This window comes from Sciurus vulgaris (genome assembly GCF_902686455.1).
Source record: "Sciurus vulgaris genome assembly, chromosome: 11".
NCBI lineage: Eukaryota > Metazoa > Chordata > Mammalia > Rodentia > Sciuridae > Sciurus > Sciurus vulgaris.
Window position 1 is genome coordinate 100044596 of NC_136472.1, and position 16972 is coordinate 100061567.

At 36.4% G+C, this 16972-nt stretch overlaps 1 protein-coding gene across 2 annotated transcripts in view; it reads right to left on the reverse strand.

The window, feature by feature from the left end:
• PDGFD (platelet derived growth factor D) overlaps nucleotides 1–10920 on the reverse strand; it is a 231221-nt gene extending 220301 nt beyond the window's left edge. Inside the window, exon 1 of one of the 2 annotated variants that reach the window (XM_079102003.1) lies at nucleotides 10425–10920. In XM_079102003.1, coding sequence (XP_078958129.1) covers nucleotides 10425–10548 — 124 coding nt within the window. In that variant the 5' untranslated portion in view covers nucleotides 10549–10920. The remainder of the gene's footprint in view (nucleotides 1–10424) is intronic. The other variant, XM_079102002.1, reaches the window with a different exon arrangement.
• Nucleotides 10921–16972: the final 6052 nt, after the last annotated feature.

Below are 16972 nucleotides of genomic sequence, written 5' to 3' on the forward strand. Positions count from 1 at the left end.
ATGTGATACCTGATCTGGGCCTTCACTGAACAGGTCACTCAAAAATAATTGTGATGTGTCTTGAAGTACAACAACAGCAACAAAAGGCCTGATATTTTTAAGGAATTTGCCACTGGATAAATAGCCTAATATTTAAGAAATGACTTCACATTACTATTTACTGAATTGGAGAACTTACTTTTGGTACCAGTGGAATCACTCATTATAGACCTCAAGCAGTGAAATAAAAAGACAAGTCCATGACTTAGTAAATAGGCCAAAGTAGAAAGTATAGACTTATGAGTCATTTGTGTATAAGTAGCCATTAATACTTTGGAAACAAAGGAAGGTTCTCCAGAAAGGATCAGTGAAAAAAGTAAGAAGATAAAATTGAGATTAGAGCCTAAAAAATAAGGTAAATCCTATACAGATCAGAAGAGCTCTGGCCAAGGAAACAGAAATAAGAGTACTAGATAATGTTAGGGGGAAAAAAATCTACGTGTGTTCAAAGTGTATTTTAAAAACATTTTTATGTTTTAGCCACAAAAATGCTACTGTTGTAGAACTTGATAGGTTATAACATGACAAGACTTTTAACTTAGAAGTTTCTTTCTTTTTATATTAACAGGATCCCTATAACATTCTAAAATCTTCCGTACTCCTTTCACTATTCCTATCAGTTACAGGGAAAGAAAACAACATAAAATACACATTTTCAGGCCTTCTCTAATCTTGCTTCTCCAAAGAACCTAAAATGAGTACTGTGGTAATTTTGGATTTATTTCTATCACCACTTCAAACCTGTCATTTGGTAGAAAGGACAAAGAAGGAACAGTCACCAGTCAAGGGAGGAGAATGTTTTAAGAAGAGACTAAGATTCACGGTGATCTCGCCCAAGACAGTTCACTGGAACAGCGCGAATGATTTCAAATCCCAAGGGGTACAGGAGAAGGAGTACAGTCACTAAGTTGTGGTGAGCCTAAGGAAGTTTATATAGTGATAAAGTGAAGAATATGTTGTGGGATGGTGCATAGAAACTCAAACATACTTGTTGGCTGAAGTGATAGAGCTAATGAAATGAAAATATTTCAAAGCAGAAGAGTAGAGAACTTTAGAGTTTCAGGTCAGAGGCTAATGGAGCCCTAAAGAGGTGGAATCAGAGAGGGGAGGGACCAAGAGCATATCACACTCAGATTCATACTGACCAGGAGAAAGTTCCATGTCTATGAGTATTGCTGTCCCCCAATTCTGACAATGTGGTAAAGCTAATACCAGATGTACATTGCTGTTGAGCAGCTACACTATTTGTTGAAGCATAAGATTTGTTCAGCTAAACCAGTTAGGAGATAGATACAGATATTGACATTTATCTATGTATCAATCATCTATCAATCAGAGTAAGCTGATGCTAACATTGTGCAGTTGCTTTTATTTTCTAGTCAAAGAGGTAGACTTTGCATTTATCCCTGTGAAATTCCATATTGAAAAGATGAGTATATAACTCCAACTCAAGAACATGTGGCTTGCCTACAAACGGTGACCTGTAGCCCAACTGACCATTTTTTGTAAGTAAAGTTTTACAAATGTTTATTAACATTTTGTAAGCTTTTAAAAGTTTTCAGCCCTCCCCATTCATTTATGCAATTTCTACGTCTGCTTTTAAGCTACAGTGGTAGAACTGAGTAGTTGCAAGAGAGACCACATGGCCTGAAAAACCTAAAATATTTACATGCTGGCCTTTTACAAAAAGTCTGTCAATCCATGCATCTGATCCAATCTATTAACTTCCCTAAGTAAAATATGCAGGCTTTATTTCTATCACCACTTCAAACCTGTCATTTGGTAGAGAGGACAAAGAAGGAGCAGCCATCAGTCAAAGGAGGAGACATTGTTTCTTGTTTCCCATGCTCTCTTCAAGGTTATTAAGGATTCTGAACCCAACAGGTCTAATCCAAAGAACCAATAAAATCCCTATTCACCTCCCTCTTGATAATATGAACTTATTAGTTACCACCAGAAGAATGATAATAATAGTTTATTATCATCCAGGCTCCAACTATTCTTTTCCACAGGGTTTCCATAGTAAACACTGTCCATTTTCTGGTTGAACTCCATATATTCTGAAGTTGATACCTCTATACCTTCTGAACCTGGTTAATGAATCAATCATATAATGTGAACTTTCCTTCCTGGCTTAAGGACATCATTTTAAAAATCAACACGTTTACTGGATTTAATAAAATAATTTCCTAGTGGCATATGGAGATAGGTTGTAACTACTTTCACCTCATTCAATCAGAAACCTAAGCCAGCTGGGCTTACTTAGGTCCCATGAAAACTTTCCAAGTCCTGGAAATATAAAAGGAGGCAGGAAAATCACCGGCTGTCACTGTTCGATGCTAGTTGTGTGAATAACTAGAACCAGTCCTCGTCCCTCTTCTAACATCACACTCCCATTCTGTGTGGATATGGAAACCTTGTAAACAAGTATGATGGAATTACACAGAAAGTGAAGACAAATGGTCATTTATATCCACACCATGAACCTATGAACTCATTTATACACAGTGGCTACTGCTTTAAACTTATAAGTGAATTTGTTAACTATTTATTGGTTTGATTAATTTTGTTTTCTATAACTAAGTTTACTGAATAGCTGAATTCCACAAAATAGGTAGCTGCCATGTGGCTTATTACATCTTTCATGAGATGCAGAACCTGTTCTTTCAGATGTTGGTCTTAAAAGACTTGTATAGAATCAACACAGAACATTTAACTCCCACTCATAGCTCATACCAGCCACTGTCCCTAAGATCCTTGAGTCCAGAGAAACCATGCTGTATTTCAAATTTTAAAAATCAAGAATCCTAGTATGTATAACATGATGACTACAACTAATAACAATGTATTATATTCTTGAAAATTACCATGAGACTAGATTTTTAAAATTATTTTTTTTAGTTTTACATTTTGATTCATTGTACACAAATGGGGTACAATTTTTCCTTTCTATGGTTGTACACAATGTAGATTCATACCATTCATGTAATCATATATGTAAATAGGTAATGATGTCTGTCTCATTCCACCATCTTTCATACCCCACCCCCTCCTCCCTCTCGTTTCCCTCTATATAAAAGTTCCTCCATTCTTCTCTAACCCCCACCCCCTACCCCCATATCATCATCTACTTATCAGGGAAAACATTTGGCGTTTGATTTTTTGGGATTGGCTTATTTCACTTAGCATAATATTCTACAATTCCATCCATTTATCTGCAAATACCATAATATTCTTCCTTATGGCTGAATAATAATCCATTGTGTATATATACCACAGTTTCTTTATCCATTCATCCGTTGAAGGGCATCTAGGTTGGTTCCACAATCTAGCTATTATGAACAGCTGTAAACATTGATGTGGCTGTGTCACTGTAGTATGCTGATTTTAAGTCCTTTGGGTATAAACTGAGGAGTGGGGTAACTGGGTCAAAAGGTGGGTCCATTCCAAGTTTTCTGAGGATTCTCCACACTACTTTTCAGAGTGGTTGCCCCAATGTGCAACCAGCAATGTAAAAGTGTGTCTTTTCCCCATATCCACACCAACATCTATTATTGTGTTCTTGATAATAGCTATTCTAATTGGAGTAAGATGAAATCTTAGAGTTGTTTTAATTTGCATTTCTCTAATTACTAGACATGTTGAACACTTTTTCAAGTATTTATTAATTGCCTGTATATCTTCTTCTGTAAAGTGTCTGTTCAGTTCCTTGGCCCATTTATTGACTGGTTCTTTGTATTTTTAGTGTAAAGTTTTGAGACTAGATTTTAAGCATTCCCTCCACACACAAAAAAATGATGAGCTAATTCATATATGCTAATTAGCTTGACAGTCACTCACCCTACATATTTCAAAATGTTATACTCCATAAATACATAAATATACACAATTTTTGTCAAATAAAAATAAGTATTAAAAGAAAATAAACTTTCTTTAAAAAGAATCCTAATGTATGAGGTTTCAAATCAGGTTTGATTTGCTTTTAAGACAACACATTGCATTTAAAACTACCCAACTACATAAGCACACTCCATAAAACTAGTGCTCAAGTTTAAAAAAAAAAAATCTGAGAACAGATCGCTCTTCATAATGAAAGGCAGCTCATGTGCTTGTGCTACAGTGCTTCCACAGGCCTTCCTACCTTCCAATTACACAAAACCTCCACAAATCACAAAAATGCACAGTATTAATCTCTCAATATTAAATATACAGATGTCAGCGCACCAGGGTGATAGGGAAGAGATATATTACTATATGCATCATCAGTGCTTGTAAGAAACAAAACATGCCTCATTCTTGCTGTGGAAAAGAAAATTCCCATTAGAAAATATTTCTTCCTGCATGTGCACTTGTGCACTTTTGCACTTCTGTGTCCTATGGGCTTACTCCTTTATTTACAACTTATACTTGGTCCTGAAATACTGTATGGGGAGGCAGAATATTTCTGTTGCAGCATTTTTGTTGGATTCTTTTCTTTTTGTCATACATTATCCCCTTGTGAATTCTTGCCCAACTGTCCTTCACACAAAAGTTAATGTGAAAACGATTCCTTTTAAATCACACTAATTCTGAAATGTACATATTTGCAATAACATATTGACAAACACTAGGCAGATCACGTGTACCCTTTACATTACTTTATTGAGACCTCATACAGTGTTAACAAAATAATATCTGTTGTGCTGAGCTGCAGAGAGGCATCTTGAGTGAGGAACCTCAGGGAAGTCGTAAGGCATGGGCCACTTAGATTTGGAGACTTGGGACTAGGAAAGACATCTATGTCTTCCATTACCATATTGCAAATGAAATATTCCAGTGTGTGTAACTGTTCACAGTGGGCATGTAGGGAGACCAGTCCTCATTACAGCACTGGCCTGGCTACTCCTCAGGAACGCTACACTCAGCATTCAAACATAGAAGGGGCCATGCATTCCCCAGTGAAATCCTTCAGTGACTTCCCACTGCACTTAACACTATAGCCAAACTCTCATATTACTTCCCAGGATTTTCACTAGGGCACAATTGCTTATCTGCATTTTCACTTCCAAATCTTGGCAAATGTTCTCTCCTTGAGCAAACTCCAGGTGGCTCCTACCTTATGACCTCCTATTCATCCTTCATGCCTATGTTCAAGTGCTCCTTCGTCAAGGAAGCCTTTTCTCAGTCTCTTTAGTCTGTATTAGATGCTCCTTGTGGATCCCTGAAACTCAATGCTCTTCCCCTATGAAAGCACCCATCACACTATATGGTGCTTTTACACTCTAACCATGTAATACATTTTTGAAACAAAAATCTTATGATGAACTCAAATACAGTATGTAAATCAGAAGCATGGAGATATATGTAGAATTGTTCTGTTGAAGACGTGATGGAGAACCTGAAGCTAAGGTGTTCTGAGGTCCCCATGAAGGGACTGCTAAGATACTTGTGGAGAATCTTGGCCCTCTTCATAAAACATCAGAAAGTTAAGTGCAACACTGGGAACTGACTAGTTATTTGTTCACATTGTTCACTAGACTGTAGGTTCCAGGATGGCAGGAACCATGTATACTTCATTCATATTGTGCTAGACAGCTGAGCATCTAGCACAAGATATGGCAGATATTAGGAAAGCAAGAAATAATCATCAAATAAGTAATTAACACTGATAGCAGGATTTAGCAACAGAGTAAAGGATAAAGAACTATTTGGTTACCTTTTGTCTTTGGAAAACAGTCCAGATTGATTAAGGAATCACTTGAAAAGAGATAACTTTGAAAGGGCATAGGTAACGTTACTAACTCAATTCTACTTTAAAACCATCTTGATCCCTTGAGAAAGATCAGTGCAATACACAAATGTCATGGCAAAGATGAGTCAGAAACATCTTACCACTAATTCACCTAAAAAACTTTCCTATCTTAATAAAAGGAAGATTTTTATTAAGGTATTCAGGAACTGGCTTTTTGTACTAATGAGATCATTTCAACAAAGAAAATTCAAGAGTAAGTTCCAAAAGGAAGATGATTTGCATTATGACTCAGCTGTCAAGGACAAAGAAATACGCATATCCTTCCAGTCTCAGAATGATGGGGCTTTGAGACCCTATATGATGAGAGAGTCCTGTGTGACAGTGATAGCATGCTTATGCTTCTTGTTAGTCAGAAGAGGTAAATGACTCTGTTAGCTCTGATCCATTGTTTGACCCTATTGTTCTGAAACAATATAGTTTTACTTTTAATCACTGAAAGGGAAAATCCTGTAGAAAAACCCACTGTCATTCAGGGGACTTCACAATGCCATTACTGACATCCTCCACTACACGGCATCCAGATACCTGGCTAAAACTATCCTCTTTAAAATAATCTTAATTAAATATTATTACCAATGGTGGCAATTCAAAGTGATGCTGCATTTAAAATATGTAATCTCCACTACGCTTCATAAGATTGGGAGTCGTCAACACTGTTAGAGTTGAACAGAAATTATAAATACAGAAGAACAGAGATTTAGACACTAATCTGATTCTTAGTTTTCAAACACTTAAAAAATTATTTATATTTTCCTTTGTTTTGTTGCCTTCCCTTAATCTCTAATCTTTTTTTTTTTTCTTAAATCAGGGACTAAACCCAGAGATACTTAATCAGCTGAGCCATGTCCCCAGCTCTTTTTTATTTTTCATTTTGAGACAGGGTCTAAGTTGGTGAGGCTGGCCTCAAACTTGCAATCCTCCTTTCTCAGCCTCCCAAATCACTGAGATTAAAGGTATGTACCACTACACCTGACTTAATGTTTAATTTTTGCACTGAAGTCAACATGCTTCTGTCAATGACAATAGAAAGCTACATTTTAAAAATCAAGCTTGACAACTTTAAAATCTAAGCACAATTACTAAAATTGCAAGTCTATAATCAGTTAATGATAAGGTAATAGACAATTCAAGTTCTGGTTTATTAATCAAGCAGAACTAAATCCAGCACTGCTTATCAGCAACACCTGTACTTTCAGAAAGCCACAAAAGGTCAAGAAAGTATAGTCTTAAATCCTTAGGCAGGAAGTTAGATTTTTAAATAAGTAAGCATCAGTTAATTACTACCTTTACACTTCTTGATATACACTGTGAGCAATACCTAGTTGTGATCAGTTATTATCACAAAAAGCACGGATTGTATAGACACCAAAACAAGAGTGCTATGGTTAAATTAGGATTTTTCTATGTGCTCACAAATTGGTCTGAACAAAAACAATAACAAATATAAGAATAAAAAATTAATACCATTAATTATTACATTTCAGCATAGAGCCTCATTCCTAACAGAAAGAGGAAACAAATTCAACCACACTCCTCCACTGAATCATTCTGCAGATGGAAGAGCTCTGGATATATCCCTTTAGAACATGAAGAGATTGTGATGGAGAGTTCCAGAAGCCAGAAGACCAGAGTCAGCCAGCTTCCTATAATGGTTGGGGAAGGTTATCATTTACAACCCTAGCACTGCATATTTGCATATCTTTTCTTAGCTTTTTCAGTTATCTGAACCTATTGGGCACAATAGATCACAGGTGAGTTTCTTATTCAGCCAGACAGACTCCAACACAACTGATGCCCTTCTTACAGGGCACCTGCCCCTAATTTTCCTTTCCTCACAGCAACAGGAAGCAGTACCTACCCAGCTGGCGGGAACACATGGATGGCATTCACGTGTGAAGACAGTTCCATCATCAGGTGATGGTTTCTATCACCTCTACTTAATGGTCACAGTCAATTTTTTTTCTTGTGATATTCTATCCGTTGTAATCTGAGGGCCAGATTTCCTAAAGTCCCTAAATTAATATTTGAAACTTCAATTTTTTTTTGTTCTTCCTGAGTATATTCCTTATCCATGGTTTCCTAAAGTTTATATCCCACCTTAATCTTGTAGCCAAAATAGAAAGAATATTGTGTTCTTCAATGGGCCATGAGGGAGATTTGAGAAAGCAAGCTGAGAATGCTTGGAATCAGAGGAACGGTTTAATTTAACAAGTTATTACTTTCTCTCTGATAGCTCAAATATTGCCATTAGAATTTTCTAGATGACATCTAGACCTCTTCAAAAAATCTTTAATTTTACTCTCTCACCAAAACTCTCCAACAGTGTTTCTCAACCTTCTCTTCATTACCAGCCTCCCCTCAGAGTCTTTTTGGACAATGTTTTCTATTCACCTTTCCCATGAAATGTTAACACCACAGATATGCTGAATATCAGTTTATATATGATGGCCCCTTAAGAGGAACAGATATCATTGTAACACTAAGAGTTTTCACCCCTAAAACCCAATCTCACCCCCTTGGAGGCATCATTGCTTCTCTGTGAGTATACATATGCACTTAAGAAAAAGCTGCCATTTGAAAACTTAACAAACAACTCATTATGAGTGCTAATATTTTTACTCTCTATAAAATGATTTTCCATGCCTAGTTTTACCTCCTTTCCAGCCTTGATTATAAGATGATATTGATATGGAGGAAAATATTTAGCAATCTGAGCTAATTAAAGTGTGTGTGTGTGTGTGTGTGTGTGTGTGTGTGTGTGTGTGTGTGTGTATACTGTTAGAGTAACTGTAAAACTGACCTGCCTAAAATATAAAGAAATAAAAAATGTAGGGTAGTTTTCAAAATTTTGCTAGTACAAAAAAATTTACCAAATAGATTAGACAGATGCAGTTTTAGCAATAAAAACTAAAATGAGAGTATTTCCTACCCCCCAAAAAATAACTTAAAAAAATTCTGAGCTGCAGCTGCATGACTTGGTTTTAGACAGAATCTTGGGCTAATGGAAAATGGTTACATACTTTTCATTTTCTGTCCTTGACTTCTTGTAACTGATACTCGGGAGGCTAAGGATTACAAAATTTTGGCTATGAAGTCATGCAAATCATAAGTGGCATTTTACACTATGCGTTAAAAGGGCATATAAAGTACAAAAATGAACAGACTTTAAAAAAATCAACTAGGAGAAGATATGACTCTAGTGGAAATCGTAAGGAGTAAAACTATAAAAGTTTGGTCTTGGGCCTAAATTGTTTTTTTAAATTTTACTAAGAAACTGTTGTACTTTATTTAAGATAGCAGATTATCAAAAATGCACTGCTGGAATATTTTTCATGAAACGCTGTAATAACGTAAGGTGACTATGGATTCCCCTACCATATACCTTACCATTTCAAATGACTTGAGCATACTGAAATCCACAGTCTAGTTGTCATCAGAAATAAAGTTTTTATTTTCCCTTCAAAGTTCAAAAGTCTTTCAATGAAGTCCCAAAGGCACACCAAGAATATAATAAGGGTATAAAATGCTAATAAGAATTTACCAAGTTAGACAGTCATATGTCACCAGCTCAAACAGGGGTGCTATTAAGATTAGTAATCTTCTTCTGGGATGTGTTAGAACTTGAAGCAAGCAGGAGAAAATGATATTGAAACAGAGAAAAACAAAACCCTAAAACCTGTAGGTTGGTCCAGGTACATAGCAGAAACAGCTGCAGATAACTGGGAACATTAGCTACAGCTTCAGATTGTCCTTGGAGGCTCCAGAAAGTAAATAATCTCAAGTTAGAGTCTCTGAGACCCAATGTCCCAGGTGTCCTCCAGAGTAAAGGAAAACAAACAAGCCTGTTTGGGACCTTGCTGAGGAAAGCTGCTTCAGGAGTTTTCTCCTTCCAAATAGTTTGAAAGCCTCCCACACAAGAGCACTAACAGCACAAGCCAGGTCTCCCTGTGCTAACTGAGGAAGCCCCAGAAACCCTATCTTCTAGATTGCTTTTCTGAGCCAGGCAGAACTCCTATGGGAAAGTCACTTAAGGGGCTAGAAAGGGTAACATTGGACTTCTCCTAAAAATAAATAATATATAAATAAATTGTCACTTTGCTCCAGATACATCTGCAATATTGAAATGCACTAAAAATACATACACAATTAAGTAAAAAAAAAAAAAAAAAAAAATCACCCAGAGAAAGCCACTCTTGACTCCACCCCTCACAAAGCCTGGTCTTCGCTAGTTTTCAAGTCCAAAAGGTTAACAGCATAACCAACGGGTGGCGCAGGCTGCAACTTTCTCCAACTCCAGGATGAGGCACAGCATCCTGGTATCAGACTACTGGACACCAAAATGACTTTTCTAGGGTGCAGAAAGATGAGCCACCTGATCCGTACTATCTCCTCCTGCTTGCGTCCCCCACCCGTCAACCCCATTCTGGAAGGAGGGGCTCCTTTAGGGCTACAGGCAGGCAGGACAACTCCGGAACCAAACAATGCATTCAGTTCAAATTCATCTGAAAGATTCGGGGAGGTGGACAGAAAGAACAATGACAACAGACGTGGAATTTTTTAAATTAAAAAGAAATAAATGAAATGAGCCCCTTACCATCTCGCCTGAGGTTGGCGTTGCGCAAAGCTTTGATGGATGCGCTTTGCGGAGTTGCATAAGTGTCCCGATAGCTGCAGAAGTTTGCGCAGGCTAGGGTGTAGACGAAGATGAGCCGGTGCATTTGGGATTAGCGACTTCGGGACAGCGTCGCTCCAAGACAAAAACCGGGTTCCGCTCAGGACAGACGCCGCGCCTCCCTGCGCTCTCGCCGCCTGCGCTCACCCAGCGCTGGCCCGGCCCGCTGAGCTAATCGCAGAGCTCTCCCTAAACTTCCTGCACGCTGAACTTTCTGAGCGCGTGTGGGTGCCGCACTTCCTTGTGGTGCTGAGAGCTGATAAAGGGTGACTGGACAAACAACAGGTTGACGTTTGTTCGCCCCCTCCGGTGGCCAGCAGCTGCAGCACAGGCTACAGGGGGCAGGCGGCGCCGCGTCCGGCCCGGCCCGGGTGGCAGCGGCCCCTGAGCTGCGCGCACACAGCTCAAAGCGGCGGCGCGAGCACCCTGGCTCCTTGGGCCAAACCTGCACCGCCACTGAGCATGCCCAGTTTTACAGTGGAACAGGACTCTTCTTACCGCCCTGGACTTTATGCTTGTTGGACCAGAAAGGGTGCAGGGAACAAGGTGGCCACAGTTCTAGCCTTGGTAATGATGGGATTTGAGGAAGATGACTGGAGTTGGGAGTGTTTATTTTACTATAACCAAAATCAAATTGTACTGAGTCAAGATTTTACTATATGTACATTGAAAAAGTGCAACCGCAAATGAACTGATTCTGAGCTTTACTTTGGACCCCAGTCACTGTGTCCTTAATTGAGTCAAGGGTAGTTTCTCAGGGGGAAAAGAACAAACCTGCCTCTCTTATTTCACAGAGATGTAGTTGTGATGGACTTAGGTGGTAAAGTGTACAAGTGCAACAACCAATTGTTAAGGGTGTTCTCCTGTGTCCTACCTCTGTCCCCTGCACAGTAGAAGGACTTAGAGGACAGGGTGGGGTTGAGCAAGAATACACTGTGCAAAGTAAAGAAGCTGCATGAGAACATTATGTTCCTTTGCCTTCACAGTCCCTTAGGAAGAGGCAGGGGCAGGGGCCATTCAAGCGTTGGGTATCCTCCTTTCTGTCAGTGCCTGGGAGCTCAGCACTATAGAGGAGTTGCCTCTGATTTTCAGGAACTTCTGCACTATACATCCTGTCTCCCCAGGCAGGGCACTGCATGTGAAAGAGAGGGAGTCAAGACTGTCTGTTTACTAGCTATGGTGTCTTAAACAAATCACTTTATCCCTTAAGACTCAGTAATTTTACTTACAAAATAAGGATAGCAATCTTAGTTTGTATGATTGTGGGGAAAATTTTATGAGATAATTTTAGTACATTATTTTGTTTGTAGCTGAATCCAAATCCAAAGGTACGTAATTTCTTAACTTCTCACCACTGACATCTAGAAGATAAACTTTCCAATCTCTTGTAGGCCTTTCAGCTCCCAAGAGTCTAGGTTATGGGAAATAAGTGATAACCATCCATAGGTAATTAGAAGCTATTGCAGAGGGTAGGAAGTTCAGTAAAATATAGAGGTAACACGTTATTATACATCCAACACCACCTAGGATACATGTGTTCCTTTGAGGTAGCCAAACATCAATGTGGTTCATCTCTTTTGGCATTGTGACCTACAACAATGTTTTGAAAAATGCAGGTTTGTGGGTCATGAGATAAATTTCAATACCACCTTATGTTTTTAAATAAATAGGATGGAATTCAAGAGCTCAGGAATATAATGATCCGGATTCATTGAGGATCATAACATTGTTTCATAAATATTCTGTTGTACACTTGCGTAGATGCACACACAGAGAAGGTAATAAAAAAGAAAATTCTATGAGGATATGATCAAAAATTTAAAATCTACTGGAAATAATATAATCATATATCTCTCAATATAATCAATTCCCGAAAGAGGCAATGAGGAGAGAGGCATAGAATCTGTTTGCATTAATTCATTCATTCATTCAACAAGTATTAATTAGGCATTAGCATTTTTCTTTTTCCTATTCTCTAATCTAAGCATCTTGAGGATGAAATAATGAACAAGAGAAATAAGATTCTTAATCCCATGGATTTTACAGTCTAATGAATTAGAGAAACCATAGAAAATAAAAGTAAATAGGATTTTTAATAAAAATACTTGAGAGTATGAAAGATCTGTTTCAAACTAAAGCAATATGGCTGCTTCAGTTTATTTTTCACATCTATGTCAAACTAACTTACCAAACATTGAATTAACCACTACATTTTAAATGGTCATAGGTAAAAAGAACATGAACCAATACAACGAAATCAGATTTATAAATATATACTACTAGTCCTATGAATGTAAATTAACTAGTGTATATGAAGCCATTGTTCAATGATATTCATATAACAAAAAGGCACATCTATTCTTCAGAAAAATAAAAGAGCAACTTTTAATAGGTCCAGGTATAATGGCATTTACTCCAAACAAATATTCTTCAGTAAGGATTCAATAAAGGGTAGGCTAGAATGTGACACTATTTTTATTATGTGCTCTTTTCCTTAAAATGAAAGGAACCCAAGAATGGTATTTTTCCACTCCATTTTTAAATCTTCTTGACTTCTTTCACTACTCATAAAAGCCACAATAGAAAAGGAATGAAAAGTGACTTGAACTTTTCAAAGCCTACTCATCTCTGGAAATGGTTCAACCCAGTGTTATTTTTTTTTTTTTAAATTAAACTTCTACCAATCTTAACTAGCAACTCATCGGGATCATTCTCTTGACAATAGTTTTCAGTTTTTTGAAGTTTGCTTTATTCAAAGCAGACAGTCCTCTGTTATTCATCCTTTCTCTAGATCTCAGAAAAACCAAAGTACTATAACATGACATCCTAATTTTTGCTCTGTCACCAGACTACTGAGTTTGTTCAATACCAGACTTTCATGGAACTTCAGTACCTCCCTATAAAATTGCAATATTGCCCTAGATTATTTTTATCTTTCACAATTCTCAGTATTTTAAAAATCGTGCCTTCACAATGTGCTACACGTATAGTTTTGTCAGGCTTAAAGAACTTTAAATCACTTTTGATTTAAAATAGATAAACATTGGATATAAAGTTTATTAAAATTATGATGTAAATTTAGAAAAAAAACAAAATTAACTCTGATGCTGTAAGACAATTAATGAAATGATTTTGATCAATGATTTAGCTCAAGAGAATTAGATTAAATTTAGTTTCTTTTGAAATTAAAGAAAAGATAATGTATGAATATTCTGGATACCAAAGAATGAAATAAAATATTCATAAAATGACAGATGATGGCAAAATTTGAATAATTTCAAATAACTTGAAATACCTAAAATACTAGCATCATTATGGGATATTTTATATTAAATATCTACAAAATGCATTATTATATTGTTCCAACAACAAATAATATACATTTATCATCCATTCCATGATTTTCTCTTTACAATTACAGTTATCCTATGTTAAATTCTTTTATTTTCTTAACTGACTCTTTTGCCACATTTACATCTTATTCCCATTATTATTAATAGTGAGATAATTTTGCTAACTTTTCATAAAAGCATTACATTTTCTGTGCCTAAAGAGGGAGAAAAAGACTTCAAAATCAAGGCTTTTGGGGGGAATAAAATACTGATTCATGTAATTTTTTTCCCAAATAGCATTAATTTAAAAACTCTTTAGTCATTGGCAAGGGAGCCCACACCTTGAGTATTGCCATTCTTTAATTGGCCATGGAACTTGTTACTTCTTATTAGGTGTCGATGTTTAAAACCTTAATTTCAATGGCACATAATAATGCAAGGCAATTGGTAGTTATGTTTCCTTCTGCTTTATAGACTCAAATGTAGACCTAGTCCTATCGCTAGTCCTAACATGAGGAAAATCATAGTCACGTCAACTAGTCATAAGTCTGGTCAATTTCCAGTTCAGCCCACCATACTATTGCTTTAGCTATAGGTATTGTTGCTGTATAGCCCCACATATTGTCCGGAATTCAACATAGCAATGTCAAATATAGTTCATCAAGTTATAGTGCTGACACAGTTTGAGCAGTAACATCTAGATTTGATCATTTGAAGTTGGTTGTGATCAAGACTATCAGCTTGACCTTTGACAAGTAATAGGTCCCATCAGTCAATCAGGTAGTCTGTTCAGTCAAGCATTAACTTTCCTTTACTGCGTTGAACTAACTAGTGATACAGCTTAATCGAATGAGTCATTGAGGTATTCGTTATGTAAAAGAACCCCTATATCTATATTTTTTCTATACCTCCTTATAGTTTTCATCTCCATTTATTCACTCTTGAGCTGCATTATCTAAATTTAAGATTTCAAAGATGAATATGTTGCCTATTCTGCAGGATTTCTTCCTTAATTGATCTGGGATGTCTGCCAGTCTCCTTTAGAATTCTGTACTTTCATCTTTATAAGACTGGATGCTATCCAGTTACTTTCACATTTCAAGTTCTTTCTTACCTTGCCATTTTTTGAGCAAGAAATTGATATTGAGATCTTTAAATGTTCCTTTACTTGGGTAAGGATTTTAATTCAATAAAGAAAACATTTTCTTATATTTATGTCCATTGGAATTTTACATTGAACATTTATTCTCCTTTTCATTTGAGCCCACACTGAATTTATTAGCAAGTCAATATTTAAAATTGAATTGGTAATATTTAATTACTGATTCTCTGTTCTCTAACTAACCCTTCCAATATCAAATCCCCATTCCTGTAATATCCCCTAAGAGTTTGAGAGTGGATCTAGCCTTTGTGTTATAAAATCTTTTTTTTTTTCCTGACTTCCCTCTTTGTAATTAGTCTTTAAAAGAAAACAAATTGCATTGTGGAGGAGAAAGAAGTATTCAAAACATTGTGCAAAATGGATAGTACAGTGTACCTTTAAAAACCTAACATGGTAGAAATAAATTACATTAGACATTTTTATTGGTTCTTCTTAGTTATATGTGACAGTAGAACTAATTTTGACATAATAATAAAAGCACGGAGTTTATCATGTTCTAGTTCAGACCCCAATACCTCTCCTTTACCTTCCCTCTCCCCCTCCCCTGCACATCAGTAGATATTGACCCTGATTCTTAGCTTTGTTTTGTTTTTTTTTTTTTTTTACTTTTGAGGGTTCCAAGCAATTTGTTTCCTAAGACTGGAAAAGTCCCTCATTTGAAATTTTTAAACTTTCATGAAAATTGAAACTGTTTATATCAGTGCTATAAAATATTAATTAGTCACATCAAGATAATCTTAAATGAGCATTTTTCGGTAGTATAGTGTATACTGACTGACTGAAATTTTTTTCAAGCAACTCTAAAGTATAAAACGACCTGGTATCTTTGAAAGGTCATAACACACATTTCATAATTGTGAGCTTTATGTTTCAGTAAGGGCCACTTTCAAATCTAGAGGTACCTGTGGTTCAAACCATTTCTTGGCCATTTAGGAGTCCGGAGGGAAACTCTGTAACTCTCAGGAAGTTTGAAAATATAAGCAAGCTTATTGACTAATAATCAATGAGATGCAGCCTCAAGAATGGACTAGACAAAATAGGAAACAATTAAAATATGACAAAGAAAGAATGTGGGCAATTATAGGAAAGAAGTAGCTATTTCAAGTTGATAGATGTAAAAAAGAATCTTTTAATTCCTTCTACCAAAGTTCCTAAAATATTTTTCTTTAACTTCTGTCTCAGTGCCATATATAAAGGAGGATGTGGAAAATATAATGTGCATTCTGATGAAGCCACAAGAACAGAGAAGAATGTGAGTGAAAACCATATTTTAAGAATGAGGAAGATAAAGACCTGAGACAGATGGATGTGGAGGAATTGGAGGTAGGGATGACAGGTACAGGGAGACATAAAAGTCATGTTAAGTACTTGAAAGTTGTGAAGATCCATCACATCGCAGAGTAAACAAGCTGCCCCTCTTCCATGATATATAGAAATCAAATGGCTGGGATTTACAGGAGTCACATTCCAGTTAATACACTCTTTAAAAAAAAAAAAAAAAAAAACCTAACTGGAGCTGTTTATTGGAATGCATTGTATCTTAAGAGGGAAGATTTCTTTTAGCTACAAAAAGCATTAAAATGGCAAAATGGCAACTGCATAAATATTGAGAGACCTGAAAATGAAGTTCCTTCACTGAGGGAGAATTTTTTTCCCTTTTTTAAAATTATTTATTCATTGTTTTATTTTTTACAGACTGCATTTTGATTCATTGTACACAAATGGGGTACATCATTTCATTTCTATGGTTTAAAGGCCATAAAAGTTTTCTTTCAATTCTGGGGTTTTGTGATTCTACAGACATATCTCCCTAAGATAATTTAGTTTTTGAACAGCAATTCTAGCATACAGTGCAGCTGGGAATTTGAAATTGTTCTATTTCAGATCCTTTTCAAGCGTTATTGGGAGTGTTGTCTATCCCATAAAAGAACAGTAGTATTCTTAGTCTTTAGGCAAATACAAGATGATCTAATACT